The 22,669-nt window shown below is 51.9% G+C and overlaps 1 protein-coding gene across 1 annotated transcript in view; it reads right to left on the bottom strand.

Moving 5' to 3' along the window:
• Window positions 1–10,010: 10,010 nt before the first annotated feature.
• LOC132835218 (fibroblast growth factor 14-like) overlaps window positions 10,011–22,669 on the bottom strand; it is a gene marked incomplete at its 5' end in the record, with an annotated part of 22,439 nt that continues 9,780 nt past the window's right edge. The window contains 3 exons of the mRNA XM_060854581.1: window positions 10,011–10,058; window positions 11,622–11,728; window positions 17,819–18,017. Of these exons, the coding sequence (XP_060710564.1) occupies window positions 10,011–10,058; window positions 11,622–11,728; window positions 17,819–18,017 (354 nt within the window). The remainder of the gene's footprint in view (window positions 10,059–11,621; window positions 11,729–17,818; window positions 18,018–22,669) is intronic.

Consider the following 22,669-nt stretch of genomic DNA (forward strand, 5'->3'; position numbering starts at 1 on the left):
CTGCTTTTCCAGCACCACTCTCTCAGCTCTGATCCCCAGCATCTGCAAACCTCTGTTTCCCGACGTTAGCCGAGTTCTGGGTTAAATAATCGAACCATAGCGCCACCAGGTCACCGCTTGCCCCTATAAAACAGCGCTGAGGTATTTCCCTAGGCCATTGGATATCTGTGCGTAGAGTTCTCTTAGATCTCGTTCTGCCTGACCAGAGTGTTGTTCACTGCCATTCCTAGTTTTCACTATCCCAGAGTTCCTCTCGCTCTCTTCTTCATCCACACGTTAGGTCAAAATCTTGGAATTTCTAGCCCAACACTGCTCTAGACAGCTCACCACCACCTTTCGCCAGGGACAGGCATTAAAAACTGGCCCAACCAGAAACGTTCACGTCCGACAAGTGAAGAAAAGAAAAACATTGACATCCATATTACAGAATCAGGTTTCACCCCCTGCTTCATTACGTCGTCTCTGGTCTAGACTGCCATCCTCTGCTCTGCCAATCTGAGAGCCAGGTCGTGCTCAAAGGCACGTTCATTTCCCATCATGCCTCAAGACGTTTGACATCATCCAGAACAAAGCAACTCACTCGATCGGTGTCGCAGCCACACTTCCCCCCCCCCACCCCCAACACCAAAGCTCAGTAACAGCATGGGGGGACCACCAACACGCTGCACTGAAGTCATGGACCCAGGCTCTTTCGAGAGCACCTGATTCCCGACGAAGAGCTTGTGTTTGCAACCTCCTGCTCCTCGGGCGCTGCCTGACCGGCTGTGCTTTTCCAGCGCCACGCTCTTCCACTCTGACCGCCAGCACCTGCGCTCCTCACTCCACCCCCCCCCCCCTTCCCCCTCGCAGCGAAAAACCCACAACCTCGGCCATTTGGAAGGACACGGGCAGCAGATACCCGGGAAGCTAAGTCCCTGTGAGTTCCCTCACCACCCCAGGCTTGGAACTAGGTCGCTGCCCCTTCACTGTCGCTGGGTCAGAAACCCAATCTAGTCCCACCTGCCAGCACCCGGCCCCTATCCCTCCAAACCCTTCCTATTCATATACCCATCCAAATGGCTCTTAAATGTTGCAATTGTACCAGCCTCCACCACTTCCTCTGGCAGCTCATTCCATACACATACCACCCTCTGTGTGAAAAAGTTGCCCCTCAGGTCTCTTTTATATCTTTCCCCACTCACCCTAAACCTATGCCCTCTAGTTCTGGACTCCTTGACCCAGGGAAAAGACTTTGCCTATTTATCCTATCCATGCCCCTCATGATTTTATAAACCTCTATAAGGTCACCCCTCAGCCTCCGACGCTCCAGGGAAAACAGCCCCAGCCTGTTCAGCCTCTCCCTGTAGCTCCAACCCTCCAACCCTGGCAACCTCCTTGTAAATCTCTTCTGTCGTTTCTCACAGGGTACTTGCATTGTCTGCCAATGGCTTTAGAACTGTGCCCTCTCGTTCACAACGCACGTACAGTCGGGAACAGTCTTTCCATCTCTTTTTTTAAAAATTCATTCGCAGGATGCTGCCTGGGCCCAGCATTTATTACCCCGTCCCTAATTGCCCCTGGAGAAGGTGATGGTGAGCTGCCATCTTGAACCAAGTGGTGTAGGGAGACCCATATTGCCCTGAGGGAGGGAGTTCCAGGATTTTGACTGGGAATTACTGAAGGAATGGCGACGTAATCCCAAATCTTGATGGGTGGTGTTCCGGTGTACCTGCTGCCCCTTTGCTCTTCTTGATGGAAGTGGTCATGGGCTCGGAAGGCGCTGGGTGAGGAGCCCTTGGTGAATTTCTGCAGTGCATCTTATGGGTGGTACACATTAAGGAACAGTGGTGACGGAACTGAATGTTCGTGGATATGATGCCAGTCAGAATGGCCAGCTTTGTGCTGGATGGCGTCGCAACTCTTCAATGTTCTTGGAGTTGTGCCCATCCGGGCAGTATTCTATCACAAACCTTGTCGATAGTGAACAGGCCTTGGAAAATCAGGAGATGAGCTCTCACTGCAGGAGGGCTCTGATGAAGGGCTCTGGCCCGAAACGTCGACTTTCCTGCTCCTTGGATGCTGCCTGACCTGCTGTGCTTTAACCAGCAACACATTTTCAGCTCTCACTGCGGGAGTCCAAGCCCCTGGCCTGCTCTTAGAACATAGGTCAGTACAGCACAGGACAGGCCGTTCGGCCCACAATCTTGTGCTGAGCATTTGTCATAATCTAAGATCCAAACCCCCAAACCTACACCGCCCTCAGTTTACTGCCATCCATGTGCATGTCCAGCAGTCCCTCATGTCTCTGACTGTACTACCACTGCTGACAGTGCATTCCACACAGCCACTGTGTAAAATCCTACCTCTGACATCTCCCCTAGACCTTCCCGCAATCACCTTAAAATTCTGATCCCAAGTGACAGCCATCTCTGCCCTGGGGAAAAGTCTCTGACTGTCTACTCTATCTACGCCTCTCATTACCTTGTCCACCCTCTATCAAGTCACCTCTCTTCCTCCTCCTCTCCAGGGTGGAAAGCCCCAGCTCACTCGACCTCTCTTCATAAGACAAGCCCTCCAATCCAGGCAGCGTCCTGGTAAATCTCCTCTGCACCCTCTCTAAAGCATCTACATCCTTCTGACAATTAGGCAACCAGAACTCGACACAATATTCCAAGTGTGGTCTAACCAGGGCTTTATAGAGCTGCAGCAAAACCTTGTGCCTCTTAAACTCAATCCCCCGTTAATGAAAGCTAAAACACCATACACCTTCTCAACAATCCTATCAACTTGGGTAGCAGCTTTGAGAGATCTATGGACATGGACCCCAAGATCCCGCTGTTCCTTCACACTGTCAAGAATCCGGTCTTTAACCCTGTATTCAGCATTCAAATTCAATCTTCCAAAATGAATCACTTGGCATTTATCCAGGTTGAACTCCATCTGCCACTTCTCAGCCCAGCTCTGCATCCTGTCTATGTGTTGTTGTAGCCTGTAACTGCCCTCTACACTATCTACGACACCACCCACCTTTGTATCATCGGCAAACTAACTAACTCACCCCTACACTTCTTCATCCAAGTCATTTATAAAAACTACAAAAAGCCGCGAGAGGCCCAAGACCAGATCCCTGCAGGACACCACTGGTCACCAGACTCCAGACAGAATCCTTCCCATCCACTACCATACACTGTCCTCTGTCAGCCAGCCCACTCTGTATCCGGACAGCCACATTTCCCTGTATCCCATACCTCCTCACTTTCTGAATGAGCCTAAGGTGGGGAACCTTATCAAAGGCCCGACTGAAATCCATATACACCACATCCATCGCTCAACCTTCATCAATTTGTCTCGTCACATCCTCAAATAAAACTCCATAAGGCTGGTGAGGCATGACCTACCCCTCACAAAGCCGTGCTGACTATCTCTCAGATTCCTTCCCAGGATCTTGGTAATTACAGATAAAGGACTGACTGGGCTGTAATTCCCAGGGATTTCCCTGTTCCCTTTCTTGAACAGAGGAACAGCATTCACCTCCCACCAATTATCCGGTACTTCTCCATTGGAGAGTGAGGATGCAAAGATCAGGGGTGGTACGTGTGTGGAACGAGCTGCCAGAGGAAGTGGTGGAGGCTGGTACAATGACAACATTTAAGAGGCATTTGGATGGGTATATGAATAGGAAGGGTTTGGAGGGATATGGGCCGGGTGCTGGGAAGTGGGACTAGATTGGGTTGGGATATCTGGTCGGCGTGGACCGGTTGGGCCGAAGGGTCTGTTTCCGTGCTGTACATCTCTATGACTCTCGATGAAGACCCTGAGGGAACTGGATAGGGTGCCAACTGGAAGAGTGTTTCGCAAGAGGGTCTCGGATGGGCACACGGTTTAAAACTAAGGGTGATTGCAAAAGTAAGACGGAGATTGAGAGAAATTCTTTCCTTCCCAGAGGCTGATGCGTTTCTGGAACGTTCTTCCCCAGTGAGCAGTTGAGGTCAGGTGACTACATCTTTTGAAGGCAGCTTCTTCACAGAGAGAATGACAGAGTCAAAGGTTATCGCGATACAACGTAAAATATTTGCTTGATCCACATTCAGTTATTGGGGTACAATGTAACGTATTAATTTTATCTACTTTTTTATTGCAATTGTTTTAGATTTTGGATTTGAGCATAATGGCAGCTGTGTCTGAAGGGGTTTAATGATTAACTTGTCGGTATTACTGAAATCACGGCCACTGATTTTATAACAGTCTGAGAGAGAGTTCTTGGAGGCTCATGGGGATTTGTTTACATCAGTAGTTTTTCACAATGAGCAAAGTTAACAATTGCGCTTTAAGTTTTCAGTTCAGAAGGTCAGGGGGATTTTCTTCTTCCGATGAGTTGGGTTTGAGTTTTAGAACTTTGGAGAAGCCATGGCTGAAGTTTAGATGCTTAAAAATATTGCTGCTGAGGACAAAAAATTGTTCAGGAATATTAAGAAATAGGTAACTTCAGTTTAAGGGGTTTCAGACTGGAAGTGAAATGGAAGGGGCTATTCGAAGCTGAGAAAGTCTAAGCTCAGTTATTTGACGAATCAGGGAAGAGGCTCAAGACTGGGAGTTGAAACTGTTAAATGAAGCCTGATAGACCTGAAATAGTCATGAATTCTCTCTGGAGTGAGTACCGCAGACACTGAGAGTGCTGAAGAAACTCAACCAGTCTGGCAACATCGATAGAGCGAAAAGACGAACAATTCGAGTCATTGAGTTATACAGCACAGAAACAGATCCTTCGGTGCAGTTCATCCATGGCGACTAGACATCCCGATCCGACCTCGTCCCATTTGCCAGCATTTGGCCCTGAGCCCTTCCTATTCATCCACCTATCCTGTTAAACGTTGTAATTGTAGCAGCCTCCATCACCTTCTCTGGCTGCTCATTCCATACGGGCAACACCCTCTCTATGTGATCAAGTTACCCCTTGGACCCTTTTAAACCTTTCCCCTCTCACCTTAAACCTCTAGCTTTGGACTATGGGAAGACGACATTAGCCAGTCACCCTATGTATACCTCGCATGACTTTTTTATAAGCCTCTATAAGGTCACCCCTCAGTTTCTAACATGCTGGTGAAATGAGGCCCCAGCCTGTTCAGCCTCTCCCCATAGCTCAAATCCTGGCAGTATCCTTGTGAATGTTTTCTACACCCTCTCGGGTTTAATGATGTCTTTCCTATAGATGGGTGACCAGAATTGCACTCAGTACTCTGAAAGCGGTCTCACCAATGTTCTGGAGAGCTGATGTCCCAATTCCCATACTCAATGTCCTGACAAATGAAGATAAGCCGGCCAAATGGCCTTCTTCCCCAAGTTGTCTACCTGTGGCTCCGAGGAACTATGCCCCCTGCACCCCCAGGTCTCTTTGTTCACAGCACCCCCCTTGATCCTACATTGACGATATAAGTCCTGCCCTGGTTTGCCTTCCCAAAATGCAACACCTCACGTTTACCTAAATTAAACTCCCATCAGCCTCTGCTCGGCCCATAGGCCCATCTGATCAAGATCCTGCTGTGCTCTGAGGTGACCTTCTTCACTATCCACGACACCATCTTCCTTGCAACCCCACTAACCGTACCTCCTACATTCACATCCAAATCATTTACATAAATGACAAAAAGTAGAGGGCCCAGCACCGACCCTTGTGGCACTCCACCGGTCACAGGCCTCCAGTCTGAAAAACAACCCTCCACCACCACCCTCGGTCTTCTACCTTTGAGCCAGTTTGTATCCAAATGGCTAGTTCTCCCTGTATCCCATGTGATCTAACCTTACTATTTAGTGGGCGGCACGGTGGCTCAGTGGTTAGCACTGCTGCCTCACAGCGCCAGAGACCCGGGTTCAATTCCCGCCTCAGGCGACTGACTGTGTGGAGTTTGCACGTTATCCCCGTGTCTGCGTGGGTTTCCTCCCACAGTCCAAAGATGTGCAGGTCAGGGTGAATTGGCCATGCTAAATTGCCCGTAGTGTTAGGAGAATGGGTGGGTTTGCGCTTCGGCGGGTCGGTGTGGACTAGTTGGGCCGAAGGGCCTGTTTCCACACTGTAACTAATCTAATCGATTGCTTTCCGAAGTCTACATAGACAATGTCAACCACTCTGCCTTTGTCCCTTTCTGTCGTAGGGTTAGTGGACTCATCCTATAAAGGAGGGTCTGTATTTTACCATGTATTTCAAGATCTTTTTGTTTTATTTTGGATTTATTCTATTTTAAATTAATTTCTTTCACATGATAAGCCTCTGTTTTACTGTTAAAACCAGATAGGCAGAATAGTATGCTTGCGTCTTTGTGCGAGACCACCTTGTTAGAGCAAAACAAAAACAAAATATGATCTCTGAAGCTAGGTCTGTAGACTCTGACTTGCCCAGTTAGAATATCAGCTCGGATCAGAAGAGGGGTTGGTGGGAATCTGCGGATTACAATCAACTGTACCGGGTGACAGAGACTTCCTGAGGGGCCAAATGGCCTACCCTTGCTCCTAACTTGTATGTTCATAGTCTGCTTAATGTGTTTCCAAATAAGGTGAGTGGTGCGGGGAGGAATTAAAAAAAAAGTGGTGTTCTCATGCATCGATCACCTTTGTCCTTCGAGATGTTCGAGTTGTGGGTTTGGAAGATGCTGTGAGAGGCACTCGATGCAGTCTATCTTGTAGACAGTAGCTGTAGGTAGTTTGTGTATTAACGGGAAATAGCCTCCCCTATTGGTTGCAAACACCGCTGTTAATCGATTTTGGAACATTCTTCCACCACAGAGTCCCACAGCACGGAGAAAGACCCTTTGGCCCAAACTACCCCATGTTGACCAAATTGTTCATGCTAACCCCATTTCCCTGCACTTGGCTTATAGCCTTCTAATTCTTTCCTATCCATGTATTTGTCCAAATGCTTTTAGAATGTTGTTAATGTACCCGCCTCAACCACATCCGCTGGCAGCTCATTCTATATGTGTACCGCTCTCTGTGAAAAAAAGTTGCCCCTTTTTTATTCTTTCCCCTCTAACCTTAAACTAATGCCCTCTGGTCCTCGATTCCCCAATGCTGAGAAAAAGACTGAATGCATTCTCCCGATCTATGCCTCTCTTATACACCTCTCTAAGGTCCCCCCTCAGTCTCCTACACTCTAATGAATAAAGTCCCAGCTTGTCCAACATCTCTCTGTAACTCAGACCATTGAGCCCTGGCAACATCCTAGTAAATTTCTTCTGCACTCTTTGCAGTTTAGTAACATCCTTCCTATAACAAGGTGACCAAAACTGAACACAATACTCCGAGTGCGGCCTCACCAACGTCCTGTATAACTCCAACGTAACTTGCCACCTTCTATACTCAGTGCCCTGACTGATGAAGGCCAGAGTGCCAAAAGCCTTCTTCATTGCCATGTCCACGTGTGTCTCCACTTTGAGAGAATTGTGAACCCCCACTCCAAGATCCCTCTGTTCCACTACACTCCTTCAGGCCCTACCTTGATTTGACTTTCCAAATGCAAGACCTCACACTTACCCATCTTAAACTCCGTTTACCATTTCTCAGCTCACTATTCCAGCGGATCAAGGCCCAGTTGTAATTTCTGACAACCTTCCTCACTGTCCACGATATGGCCTATTTTAGTGTTATCAGCAAACTGGCTAAACATTGCGCTGTACATTCTCATCCAAATCATTGATATAGATAACAAACAATAACAGGCCCATCACTGACCCCTGGGGCACTCCACTAGTCACAGGCCTCCAGTCCGACAAGCATCCTTCCATTATTACCCTCCGATTCCTACCATTAAGCCAATTATGTAACCAGTTTGCCAGCTCACCCTGGATTCCATGAGATTTAATCTTCCAGAGCAGCCTACCATGTGGAACCTTATCAAAGGCCTTACTGAAGTCCATATAGACTATGTCTACCGCTCTGCCCTCAGCAACCTTTCTGGTCACTTCATCAAAGATTACATCAGTTTAAGCTGAGAGAGGATCTCCCACTCATAAAGCCAGGCTGATTATTCTTAATCAAACCCTGTCTTTCCAAATGGATGTGTACCTTCTCCCTCAGAATCTTCTCAAGTAACTCGACCACCATAGATTAGATTACTTACAGCGTGGAAACAGGCCCTTCGGCCCAAAAAGTCCATACCGACCCGCTGAAGCGCAACCCACCCATACCCCTTACCTAACACTACGGGCAATTTAGCATGGCCAATTCACCCTGACCCGCACATCTTTGGACTGTGGGAGGAAACTGGAGCACCCGGAGCAAACCCACGCAGACACGGGGAGAACGTGCAAACTCCACACAGTCAGTCGCCTGAGGCGGGAATTGAACCCGGGTCTCAGGCGCTGTGAGGCAGCAGTGCTAACCACTGTGCCACCCACAAAGATGTTAAGCTTACTGTTCTATAGTTCTCGGGCTTTTGCTTGCACCCTGCTTGAGTAAAGGTACAACGTTCACTACCCCCCAGTCATCCGGGACCTCACCTGTAGCTAACAGTGATGCAAAAATATCAGCCAGGGCCCCCGCAATTTCTTCCCTAGCCTCTTGCTGTATTCTTAGATATAACTGGCCAGGACCAGGAGATTTATCCGCCTTCATACATTCTAATACACCCAACACCTCCTCCACTGTGATATGGATTGTCCCCAAGATATCGCCACTAACTTCCCCAAGTTCCCAAATTGTCATGGCTTTCTCCACAGTAAACCCAGAGGAGAAATACTCATTGAGAAAACCTCGCCATCTCCTGCGGTTCTGCACATATATGTCCACTTTGGTCCTTAAGGGAACCTATTCTCTTTCTAATAATTCTTTTTCCTTTAATACGTTTAAAGTACCTCTTTGGATTCACCCTAACCTTCTCTATCGCGTGCCCCCTTTTGACCCTCCTGGTTTCCTTCTCCAGTCAGCTCCTGGATTCCCTGTAGACTTCCAGGGATTCCCTTGGACCTGAGCCGCGCCTCCCTTCCTTCAAAAGGTCAAAGAATCGATATTCCCTTGCCATCCCACGGTTCCCTGTTTCTGCCAACCTCGCCGGAATACCACCCTTGATTCATTGGTGGAGGCGTTTGCCTTGGCAGCAGCAGAGGTCAAAGGTATTCAGGGACCGCCTCTCTTCCCCTCCCCCCCAAGCAAACCACAGGGCAGCAACCAAGGTCACATGACTGCAATGGGGGCTAAGAGGCCAAAATTTGACCATGACACCAACAAGTAGGCCAGGCAATCACGAAAAACGTAGACAACATGCTCTGTTTTAATGCAGCTCGGTGTGAAGCTGCTAGTTTACTTTAACATCGCACCTTACGGGTAGGCTCGTAAAAAAAATAAATACATTCCGAATAAATATATAGATTTTTTTTAAAAAAAAGGGCTGACCCTGCGGGTGATGCGATTGACATCTCCTCAAGACTTCTAAGAGGGATTGAGAGAGAGACCCTGCGAGGTATAACAACAGAATCATTCCAGACGTCATTGTTCCAAAGGCTGATTAATAAGGAGCCCCAGCCTCTGCCGAAAATCGAACCAGGGTGCGGTTAATGCCACGTCCTGCTCTTGAATTGTCCTGGGCTTAACTGACACTAGCAGGATCGCGGTGTATGCCATCACGCACACAACTCAGTGCCACACACAAACCCAGCCAACGTTGCCCGCCCCCCCCCCCTGCGGATGGAGAAGGGTTCATTCTCAAAACCCGGTTTTCCAGTGGGTTTGGGGCGGGTTTGGGATTCCCTCTGGAGGGAAGGGTTATGGGAAAAAAAAACCCAGGTATAAGGGGGAAAATAATCTTTGCTGAAAACGTGCTGCTGGTTAAAGCGCAGCAGGTCAGGCAGCATCCAAGGAACAGGAAATTCGACGTTTCGGGCATGAGCCCTTCTTCAGGAATGAAAGAAAATAATCTTCGTCAGGCTTCTGAGGAACAGAGAAAGGGGTAGGGACAAATTGTGTAGCTCTTTGGAAAAGTTAGCACAGACACAAGGGGGTCTCACACCCTGCGTCCATTAGATGCTACTACCTTTATTGATTGACTATACATACCACGGGGAGAACGAGGGCAGCGGGATTAGTTTAGGATTGATATAGGGCTACGGGGAGAGAGCGCGGGGCAGCAAAAATCACTTGAAACTGATACGGGTTATGGGAAGAGAGTGGAGCAGCGGGATCAGTTTGGGATTGACATGGGGCTACGGGGATGGATTGGGTGAGAGGGATTGACATGGAGGGGTCGCGCCGGCTCTAGGGGGAGGAGAAAAAAAAAGTCCCAGCGTGGACGAGATGGGCTGGATGGCCTGTGGCGCGCTCTCTCGTTAATGAGGAACTAAAAACTGCTGGTAATGGGTGATGCAAAGGATGCGTCCATCTTTGCCCAAGGGAATTCAACAGGGAGGGAACCAATCCTGTCCCAAAATGGATTCCCCCGGGGAGGAGGGATGGTTGAAAGACGTCCTGGAGCATCGAGTAGGAGATGGAATTGAGCGGATTCCAAGTATAAAGAGAGGAAAATAATCTTCGTCAGGCTTATGTGAAAAGGGAGGAGACAATTTGAGCAGTTTCCCAATGGTTGGATGGAGTTAGATTTTTGGGAATAGATCGACAGATTAGCAAGGGGACGCGAAGTTATAACGAGTGTCAGAGCCCATTCACATAAAGGGCAGCGGACAACTAAATCCCCTTCCCCTCCCAATAAATCGGGGGGTGAGGGGGATATTTGACCTATCCACGAGGTTTAGCTTTTTGTCGGAGCAGGATTACAGAGATAAGGCAGGCGGATCTGGTTCAGCCAATAATGGAACCAGACTTGGAGAAAGTGAGGACCCCAGATGCTGGGGGTCGGAGCTGAAAATGTGTTGCTGGAAAAGCGCAGCAGGTCAGGCAGCATCCCAGGGAGCAGGAGAGTCGACGTTGCGGGCATGAGCCCTTGGACTCCTGCCCGAAACGCCGACTCTCCTGCTCCCTCGGGTGCTGCCTGACCTGCTGCGCTTTTCCAGCAACCCGTTTGGAACCAGACGGCGCCAAGCTGGAGGGGCCGAATGGCCTCGTCCTGAATGGGGGCGTGGGATCAAAGGAATGCTGATCCTGGGAAGGCTGGAGGCCAGACCCTCTCCCCCCCCACCACCTCAGAGCCAAACCTGGCTGATGCTCCAGGAATGGAGGGATGGGCTGTGAGGATGAGGGGAGTTGGGGAGTTGAGTGGCTTCCTCCAGCAGGGTTGGGGGACGGGTGGGGGGTGGTGACCTGATACCTGACCGCCCTATCCCCACCCTCACCCCCCCCCCCCCACACCGCTCCCCTCCAAACACCCCCTCCCCCCACAACCTCGCATGTCTTCCCCATTCCCCATTTGACATGGCTCCTGGCAATATGGCCGCCTTACAAGGATTAGGCTAGGCCCATGGAGACTGAGTGCTGCTTCCGTCGCCCACAGGCCCTCCCCGCCCGCGCCCAGCGGGGGGTCTGGGGAGGGTCGCGAGCCTCCATTCCCAATCCCCACCCCCCCTTCCCCAAATGCCTCACAAATGCCCATAACGTGCCACCACCACACCCCCACCCAACCCCTTCCCAGCCCTCCTAACCCTCCCGCGTCTCGAGGCCTTCCATTGACACCCAGCGGACTACGTGTGGGCCTGTGGGGGCTGTCCCTTCCCGTTGCCCACGGCGACCGGCTCCTCGCCCGCCTTAGAGGCCTTCTTGATGTCAGAGAGTTCGTCCACCAGCTCATGCAGAGATGGCTCCCGATACAACGCAGCTGCAAGACAAAGGCGGGATGTGGGTGGGTGTGGAAACAATCAGACTCCGGTAACAACAAGCTGCATTGACATAGCCCCTTTGGTGGAGTCAAATCATTTCGAAAAACCCCTTTCATGGACTGTCAGTGCAGCGATTGCAACAAGAATACGAGTTCCCTAATTGGGGCTGTCCAATCAGGAAGCCCTGGCTGACAGATACAGAAAGGAGCGTATTATCTGCCCCCCTCTTCCGCGGTTACGTTAGAGCCCGGGTGTCCTTGGAAAAGGAGCACGCGGTGTCCACCAACAACACCCTGGAGCTGTTCAGGGAGAGGTGGGCGCCGCAGGGAGTGGAGTGCATCATTTACCCCTCCAACTCTATTTTGATTTAGTCCCTGCCCTCCCCTTCACTGTTTGATCACACAGCATTGCCCTTTGATGTGAAGGGTCACCTGGGGGTTTTCCTATCTTCCTGGAGGGGGAAATTTGAATAAAGATTTATTTACCTTGTGTCTCTCACTGTGTCTCACACCTGCACACACACACACCCCCTGGGGGCTGGGGAAAATAAGGACTACCGCCGTGAGAGGGTGGTGTGGGGAGAGGGGGAAAAGAAACAAGAGGAAAATAAACAAACAGGAAGGGGCACAGGGACGGGTTGGGGGAGAGGGGTGTAGGGACAGGCAGGGGGGTGGAGGGGTGTAGGGACAGGCTGTGGGGGGAAGGGGCACAGGGACGGGTTGGGGGAGAGGGGTATAGGGACAGGCTGAGGGGGGAGGGGTGTAAGGACAGGCTGTGGGGGGAAGGGGCACAGGGACGGGTTGGGGGAGAGGGGTATAGGGACAGGCTGAGGGGGGAGGGGTGTAGGGACAGGCTGTGGGGGGAAGGGGTTTAGGGACGGGTTGGGGGGAGGGGTGTAGGGACAGGCTGTGGGGGGAAGGGGTTTAGGGACGGGCTGAGTGGTAGAAGGGGTGTAGGGATGGGCTGGGGGGGGGAGGGGGTGCAGGGACGGGCTGAGGGGGGGAAGGGGTGTAGGGGCAGGCTGAGGGGGGAAAGGGGTGTAGGGACAGGCTGAGGGGGGGAAGGGGTGCAGGGACGGGCTGAGGGGGGGAAGGGGTGTAGGGGCAGGCTGAGGGGGGAAAGGGGTGTAGGGACAGGCTGAGGGGGGGAAGGGGTTTAGGGACGGGCTGAGAGGGGGGAAAGGGTGTAGGGACGGGCTGAGGGGGGGGAGGGGTGTAGGGACGGGCTGAGGGGGGAAGGGGTGTAGGGACGGGCTGAGGGGGGGTGTAAGGACGGGCTGAGAGGGGGGAAAGGGTGTAGGGACGGGCTGAGGGGGGGAAGGGGTGTAGGGATGGGCTGAGGGGGGGAGGGGGTGTAGGGACGGGCTGAGGTGGGGGAAGGGGTGTAGGGACGGGTTGAGGGGGGGAAGGGGTGCAGGGACGGGCTGAGGGGGGGAGGGGGTGTAGGGACGGGCTGAGGGGGGGGGAAGGGGTGCAGGGACGGGCTGAGGTGGGGGAAGGGGTGTAGGGACGGGCTGAGAGGGGGGAAGGGGTGTAGGGACGGGCTGTGTTTGAGTGGCCGGGTGTTGGGATGAGCGGGTGGTTTGCCGGGTTATACACCCTGGTTTAATGGTGGGTTTATCAGTCCCTCACAGTCCCATTGTCGATGTGGGTACGGCGGGGTTGGAGGGCCATCCTGTCTTCCCTGTCACCTGGGTGTAACGGCTGGGCCGTGTGGCTCTGGCTTTGTCATTCCCCTTGTCCCTGTAAACTGCCGTTCCTTGTGAATCGTTTGCCTCATTGTTACCTGCTAGACTGTAACTGGTGCTGGTTAATAAAACTTTTTAAAACATCACACAACAGCAGAAGTCAGAGATTCTGCTCAGTCTGACTACGGCTCACGTACAATGAAGGGTGACGTGATGAAGGGAGTGCACCTCTATGGAGATAATTCCGTTACCAACTGCCCCTGACACCTCGCCACGTGGGGAGATAAAAGGTCCCCTCTACCTCTCACGTTAACTTGCAAGTCAGACCCCTCAAAACGGCTTGGGCACTCAGATTTATTCCTCCCCCTTGCCCCAGGAGTCTTTATTTTCCCTCCCACCTAACGCCCAGAGAGGACCTCTTACTTGCAAGTTAACGTGAGAGGTAGAGGGGAACCATTTTCCTTTCACGTCCCCACGTGGCGAGGGGTCAGGGGCAGTTGGCAGCTGAATTGACTCCACAGGGGTGCTCTCCCCCTCACCAAGTCGCCCTCTATTGTACTTGACCGTGGTAGGGTCCAATGGAGGGGGCCCCCCCTACTTAGTTGACAGGCGAGGGTGATCACTGCAGATGCTGGGGATCAGAGTCGAGTGAGTGTTGCTGGAAAAGCGCAGCAGGTCAGGCAGCATCCGAGGAGCAGGAGAATCGGGGCAGGGGGGTCCTGGTGAAGGGCTTTTGCTCGGGCACCACTCTGATCTCCCACTTAAGTTGATGCCTGATACCATGAGGAAGGCCCCACGAGCCAGTTTCCTGTTCAGATAACCCCAAAATCATGAAGCAGATGTCCCTTAGTCCACTGGCATCTCCACAGAAATGAAGGGAAATCAAGGATAAAGCAGGAATTATTTACAGTGCATGCATGGAACGAAGCCTGAGGCCTACATGGCATGTGAAATCATTGGCCCCTGTTTCCACTGAAGATACCCTGTTCTTTCAGGGTTGGCCTGCCCCAGGTTCCCTCCCTCGTCTGGTTCCGGTACGTTCCGGCAAACACAGCCATGGTCTGTGTTCGCTCTCTTGGCAAATTAACCCCTTGCTGTCCAGGGCGCACCGATAGACTGCACTCGCTCCAACAACTCACGGTGGCACAGTGGTTAGCACTGCTGCCTCACAGCGCCAGGGACCCAGGTTCCATTCCCGCCTCAGGCGACTGACTGTGTGGAGTTTGCACATTCTCCCCGTGTCTGCGTGGGTTTCCTCCGGGTACTCCGGTTTCCTCCCACAGTCTAAAGATGTGCGGGTCAGGTGAATTGGCCATGCTAAATTGCCCGTAGTGTTAGGTAAGGGGTAAATGTAGGGGTATGGGTGGGTTGCGCTTCGGCGGGTCGGTGTGGACTTGTTGGGCCGAAGGGCCTGTTTCCACACTCTAAGTAATCTAATCTAATCTAAAAAAAAAACTCCCCTTCCCTTTTTGGAGGCAGTTCTGGATTTGGCTTCCCCGTCTCGGGTTCAGATCAGATGTTCCCTAAAAACCCGCCATCTTCGAAAGGATCTTGATATAGAGGCTCACGTCGCGAAAGCTGTGGGCCGTGTCTTCGTCAGGACAAGTGCAAGAATGCCACGTTTCCCGCCTTCCCGATTCGACGGGAAGAGAAGCTGCTGATTGGTCAGTCAGTCAGTCAATTCTGATTGGCCGAGACGTCGCGGCGGAGAGAGCGATGTTGAGTTATCGGCTCCAGGTCATTGAAAACAAGCGTGCAAGGCCTGAATTTATTTGCAGAAAGGGGAAAGTTTCTTACTTTTGGCAAGGTCTGGGAATTCTGGTATTCCTTCACGTGCAAGACGTTAAAAGCTTTGTTCAGCAATAATTCCTTTGTAGCTGATGATTTGTAAATGGATGCCTTCCCAGTTTCTGTCTCGGCCAATCGGAGCAGTGGTTTTTTGGCACTGATTCATGCCAACACAACCCCCTTGTCACCTCGAACACACAGCATTCCTATGATGCAGACAGAGACCACTCAGCCCATCTGTTCTGCACTGGCTTTCTGAGCATCTTACTATCTACGGTGACTCGTTAACACCGTCCATTCGAATGAGAGCAACTCCTGCCTCTCATCGCAGGTGGCTTCAGTGGTCGGCACCAGGGACCAGGGTTCGATTCCAGCCTCGGGCGACTGTGTGTGTGGAGTTTGCACATTCTCCCCGTGTCTGTGAGGGTTTCCTCCGGGTGCTCCGGTTTCCTCCCACAGTCCAAAGATGTGCAGGTTAGGGTGGATTGGCCATGCTAAATTACCCATAGTGCCCAGGGATGTGCAGGTTAGGGTGGATTGGCCGTGCTAAATTACCCATAGTGTCCAGGGATGTGCAGGTTAGGGTGGATTGGCCGTGCTAAATTACCCATAGTGCCCAGGGATGTGTAGGTTAGGGTGGATTGGCCATGCTAAATTACCCATAGTCTCCAGGGATGTGCAGGTTAGGGTGGATTGGCCATGCTAAATTACCCATAATGCCCAGGGATGTGCAGGTTAGGGTGGATTGGCCATGCTAAATTACCCATAGTGCCATGGGATGTGTAGGTTAGGGTGGATTGGCCGTGCTAAATTACCCATAGTGCCCAGGGATGTGCAGGTTAGGGTGGATTGGCCATGCTAAATTACCCATAGTGCCATGGGATGTGTAGGTTAGGGTGGATTGGCCATGCTAAATTACCCATAGTGTTAGGTGCATTAGTCAGAGAGAAATGGGACTGGGTGAGTTACTCTTCAGAGGGTCAGTATGGACTGGTTGGGCCGAAGGGCCTGTTTCCACACCGTAGGGAATCTCATCTCATTCCCACCTTGACATATCCTTCCAGAACCGAAGCAGTAAAAGGTGAATTAGGTTCGAAGTGAGCTGAAAACGTGTTGCTGGAAAAGCGCAGCAGGTCAGGCAGCATCCGAGGAGCAGGAGAGTTGACGTTTCGGGCATGAGGCCTTCTTCAGGAATCCCGAAACGTCGATTCTCCTGCTCCTCGGATGCTGCCTGACCTGCTGCGCTTTTCCAGCAACACGTTTTTCAGCTCTGATCTCCAGCATCTGCAGACCTCACTTTCTCCTCGAACGTTCAAAGTGAGGCCATCTCGATAGTTTCGTCAGGATGCCTCCCACCGTTCTGATGTTGAATCCTACACTCCAGTTTGTAAAAAAAACTAACTCGACTCCAAAACACCTGTAGACACTTGTTTCAAACACCTTCCCAAACTTTCTCCCAGCAGGAGTTGGAGATCAAACGCCCCTGGGGGACATGGAGTCTCTCCTCCCAGAGGAAGAGTCACCCCAGGCAGCCATTATTAGCTGATAGCATCGGCATTGTTCTCCAAGGAGACTTCCACAAAGAGTCTTCCCACTTACTGTGGTATACTTCGTAAGTTTGCAGATGACACCAAAATTGGAGGTGTAGTGGGACAGCGAAGAGGGTCACCTAGATTACAACAGGATCTGGACCAGATGGGCCAATGGGCTGAGAAGTGGCAGATGGAGTTTAATTCAGATAAATGTGAGGTGCTGCATTTTGGGAAAGCAAATCTTAGCAGGGCTTATATATTTAATGGTAAGGTCCTAGAGAGTGTTGCTGAACAAAGAGACCTTGGAGTGCAGGTTCATAGCTCCTTGAAAGTGGAGTCGCAGGTAGATAGGATAGTGAAGGCAGTGTTTGGTATGCTTTCCTTTACTGGTCAGAGTATTGATACAGGAGTTGGGAGGTCATGTTGCGGCTGTACAGGACATTGGTTAGGTCACTGTTGGAATATTGCATGCAATTCTGGTCTCCTTCCTATCGGAAAGATGTTGTGAAACTTGAAAGGGTTCAGTAAAGATTTACAAGGATGTTGCCAGGGTTGGAGGGTTTGAGCTACAGGGAGAGGCTGAACAGGCTGGGGCTGTTTTCCCTGGAGCGTCGGAGGCTGAGGGGTGACCTTATCGAGTTTTACAAAATTATAAGGGGGATGGTTAGGGTAAATAGACAAAGTATTTTCCCTGGAGTAGGGGAGTCCAGAACTAGAGGGCATAGGTTTAGGGTGAGAGGGAAACGATATAAAAGAGACCTAAGGGGCAACTTTTTCACACAGAGGGTGGTACGGGTATGGAATGAGCTGCCAGAGGAAGTGGTGGGGGCTGGTACAATTACAACATTTAAGAGGCATCTGGATGGGTATATGAATAGGAAGGGTTTGGAGGGATATGGGCCGGGTGCTGGCAGGTGGGACTAGATTGGGTTGGGATATCTGGTCAGCATGGACGGGATGGACCGAAGGGTCTGTTTCCGTGCTGTACATCTCTATGACTTTATGAACTCCAATAATAGTCAAGGCCTTTGTGAGGTCTATGGAGGGTGAGAACTAGTGACCTCTTGTGCTAATGGCTTTACCTTCAATGAGTTTGGGAAGGAAGTGCGCGGCCCTCTTCGTTTTCTTCACCCTGTTGCCTTTCATGACCTCCCCTTCCTTGTTGATGCCGAGGTACCAGGACCGACCAGATTCTCGTTGTCGGTATAGGACTGAAGAGTAGGTCACATAGTAATTCTCAAATACGGACTCTTTGAACTTACATTCAGGTGTGAAGTGTTCCTGCAGAGTTTAAAACAAGATTAACATTCCCTCCTGAGCTCTCGAGTCGCGACTTTCCCCATCACTTCCTCTTGGAGTTGTGGATCCTATTTATGGAATAGTCAAATTCTCAGGCTTCTCTGTCTCCCACACACTGATAGGCCTCACTGTCTCTCTCACACACTGACAGGCCTCACTGTCTCCCTCACATACTGACAGGCCTCACTGTCCCTCTCACACACTGACAGGCCTCACTGTCTCCCTCACACACTGACAGGCCTCACTGTCTCTCCCACACACTGACAGGCCTCACTGTCTCTCTCACACACTGACAGGCCTCACTGTCCCTCTCACACACTGACAGGCCTCACTGTCTCCCTCACACTGACAGGCCTCACTGTCTCTCCCACACACTGACAGGCCTCACTGTCTCTCTCACACACTGACAGGCCTCACTGTCCCTCTCACACACTGACAGGCCTCACTGTCTCCCTCACACACTGACAGGCCTCACTGTCTCTCCCACACACTGACAGGCCTCACTGTCTCTCCCACACACTGACAGGCCTCACTGTCCCTCTCACACACTGACAGGCCTCACTGTCTCCCTCACACACTGACAGGCCTCACTGTCTCTCCCACACACTGACAGGCCTCACTGTCCCTCTCACACACTGACAGGCCTCACTGTCTCTCTCACACACTGACAGGCCTCACTGTCTCTCCCACACACTGACAGGCCTCACTGTCTCCCTCACACACTGACAGGCCTCACTGTCTCTCCCACACACTGACAGGCTTCTCTGTCCCTCTCTCACACTCACAGGCCTCACTGTCCCTCTCACACACTGACAGGCCTCAATGTCTCCCTCACACTGACAGGCCTCACTGTCTCTCCCACACACTGACAGGCCTCACTGTCTCTCTCACACACTGACAGGCCTCACTGTCTTTCTCACACACTCACAGGCCTCACTGTCTCCCTCACACACTGACAGGCCTCACTGTCTCTCCCACACTGACAGGCCTCATTGTCTCTCTCACACACTCTCAGACCTCACTGTCTCTCTCACACACTCACAGGCCTCACTGTCTCCCTCACACACTGACAGGCCTCACTGTCCCTCTCACACACTGACAGGCCTCACTGTCTCTCACACACACTGACAGACCTCACTGTCCCTCTCACACTGACAGGCCTCACTGTCCCTCACACACTGACAGGCCTCACTGTCTCTCTCACACACTGACAGGCCTCACTGTCTCTCACACACACTGACAGACCTCACTGTCCCTCTCACACACTGACAGGCCTCACTGTCTCTCACACACACTGACAGACCTCACTGTCCCTCTCACACACTGAGAGGCCTCACTGTCTCTCCCACACTGACAGGCCTCATTGTCTCTCTCACACACTCTCAGACCTCACTGTCTCTCTCACACACTCACAGGCCTCACTGTCTCTCTCACACACTGACAGGCCTCACTGTCCCTCTCACACACTCACAGGCCTCACTGTCCCTCTCACACACTGACAGGCCTCACTGTCTCTCTCACACACTGACAGGCCTCACTGTCTCTCTCACACTGACAGGCCTCACTGTCCCTCTCACACACTGACAGGCCTCACTGTCCCTCTCACACACTGACAGGCCTCACTGTCTCTCACACACACTGACAGACCTCACTGTCCCTCTCACACTGACAGGCCTCACTGTCCCTCTCACACTGACAGGCCTCACTGTCTCTCTCACACACTGACAGGCCTCACTGTCTCTCACACACACTGACAGACCTCACTGTCCCTCTCACACACTGACAGGCCTCACTGTCTCTCTTACACACTGACAGGCCTCACTGTCTCTCTCACACACTGACGGGCCTCACTGTCCCTCTCTCACACTCACAGGCCTCACTGTCTCTCTCACACACTCACAGACCTCACTGTCTCTCTCACACACTGACAGGCCTCACTGTCCCTCTCACACACTGACAGGCCTCACTGTCCCTCTCTCACACACTGACAGGCCTCACTGTCCCTCTCTCACACACTGACAGGCCTCACTGTCTCTCTCACACTGACAGGCCTCACTGTCTCTCTCACACACTGACAGGCCTCACTGTCCCTCTCTCACACACACTCAGGCCTCACTGTCTCTCTCACTCACTGACAGGCCTCACTGTCTCTCTCACACTGACAGGCCACTGTCTCTCTCACACTGACAGACCACACTGTCTCTGTCACACACTCACAGACCTCACTGTCTGTCCCACACTCATAGGCCTCTCTGTCTCTCTCACACTGACAGGCCTCACTGTCCCTCTCACACTCACAGACCTCACTGTCTCTCTCACACACTGACAGGCCTCACTGTCTCTCACACACTCATAGGCCTCTCTGTCTCTCCCACACTGACAGGCCTCACTGTCCCTCTCACACTCACAGACCTCACTGTCTCTCTCACACACTCACAGGCCTCACTGTCTCTCACACACTCACAGGCCTCACTGTCTCTCACACACTGACAGGCCTCACCGTCTCTCTCGCACACTGACAGGCCTCACTGTCTCTCTCACACACTGACAGGCCTCACTGTCCCTCTCACACTGACAGGCCTCACAGTCTCTCTCACACACTGACAGGCCTCACTGTCCCTCTCACACTGACAGGCCTCACTGTCTCTCTCACACACTGACAGGCCTCACTGTCTCTCTCACACTGACAGGCCTCACTGTCTCTGTCACACACTCACAGGCCTCACTGTCCCTCTTACACACTCACAGGCCTCACTGTCTCTCTCTCACACTGACAGGCCACACTGTCTCTCTCACACACTGACAGGCCTCACTGTCCCTCTCACACACTCACAGGCCTCACTGTCTCTCTCACACTGACAGGCCTCACTGTCTCTCTCACACACTCACAGACCTCACTGTCCCTCTCACACACTGACAGGCCTCACTGTCTCTGTCACACACTCACAGACCACACTGTCTCTGTCACACACTCACAGGCCTCACTGTCTCTCTCACACTGACAGGCCTCACTGTCTCTGTCACACACTCACAGACCACACTGTCTCTGTCACACACTCACAGGCCTCACTGTCTCTCTCACACACTCACAGGCCTCACTGTCTCTCTCACACTGACAGGCCTCACTGTCTCTCTCACGCTGACAGGCCTCACTGTCCCTCTCACACTGACAGGCCTCACTGTCCCTTTCTCACTGACAGGCCTCACTGTCTCTCCAACACACTGACAGGCCTCACTGTCCCTTTCTCACTGACAGGCCTCACTGTCTCTATTACAAACTGTCCCTCTACATTTGACAGACTGTTTCCGTGAGACATATAACCCTGTAACTTTCACGCTCAGTCTAATCGAGTACAGGCCTCACAACTATCGCTGGCTCGCACTGGACAGATCCTGGTCAGCTCACGGGAAAGGTGAGGGAATAGGGGAATGTCAGATAAAGTGTGTATTCAGATCCAGAGGAGTAAGATCGAGAATGAGGAATATTAAATAGCAGCTCTCCCGCCCCTCAATCTGACCCCACAACTTAATTCAGATTGTCATGCGCCTAAATCCATCGACCTACTTTGACACCATTTTAATTATCCAACAAAATAAAATCCCAGGATTAAAATACTTCAGTGACCCCCAGTACCACAGCCACCCTGGAGGAAGAGACTCTGATTTCTGCTGCTGGTTTTTTATGGAAATCCCACCTGACTGGCACCCGAGCACCCGCTCCCTCCACCACCACCGGCGCTCAGCGTGTGCTATCTCCAAGATGCGCTGCAGGGAACTCGCCCAAGATCCTCAGACGGCACCTTCCAAACCCACGGCCACCTCCGTCTGGAAGGACAGCGGGGGCAGATACAGGGGAACCCCACCCCCTCCAAGTCACCCGCCATCCTGACTTGGAAACGTGTTGCCGTTCCTTCCACTGGGAAAATCCTGGGATTTCCTCCCAGAGGGCAAACCCGTCAGCGGTTCAACAAAGGCAGCTCGCCCCCACTTTCTCAAGGGGGCAACTAGGGACGGGCTGTAAACGCTGGGCCGAGATAGTGACAGCCACATCCCACAACAAAATAAACAAGTACAAAAAGGAAATTTCCACCAACTTACAAAACCAAGACCCTTGAAAGCCTAATGCCAACGTTATCATCATTGATGCCATTGGTGCCAACTCGTGGGCGGCACGGTGGCACAGTGGTTAGCACTGCTGCCTCACAGCGCCTGAGACCCGGGTTCAATTCCCGACTCAGGCGACTGACTGTGTGGAGTTTGCACGTTCTCCCCGTGTCTGCGTGGGTTTCCTCCGGGTGCTCCGGTTTCCTCCCACAGTCCAAAGATGTGCGGGTCAGGTGAATTGGCCATGCTAAATTGCCCGTAGTGTTAGGTAAGGGGTAAATGTAGGGGTATGGGTGGGTTGCGCTTCGGCGGGTCGGTGTGGACTTGTTGGGCCGAAGGGCCTGTTTCCACACTGTAAGTAATCTAATCTAATCACTGCCTCATCTGTGCTTCACACACGATTCAGACTAACCTGTCATATTTTTGGACTCATTCTAATCTCTGTGTCTTCTGTTACTTTCTCTTCTTGGATTTTTGGGATGAACAAACTCAAATCGAAGACAGTCTGGTTCGGGGAACGTCCATTTTTG

Source organism: Hemiscyllium ocellatum, chromosome 44 (genome assembly GCF_020745735.1).
Source record: "Hemiscyllium ocellatum isolate sHemOce1 chromosome 44, sHemOce1.pat.X.cur, whole genome shotgun sequence".
Taxonomy (NCBI): Eukaryota; Metazoa; Chordata; class Chondrichthyes; order Orectolobiformes; family Hemiscylliidae; genus Hemiscyllium; species Hemiscyllium ocellatum.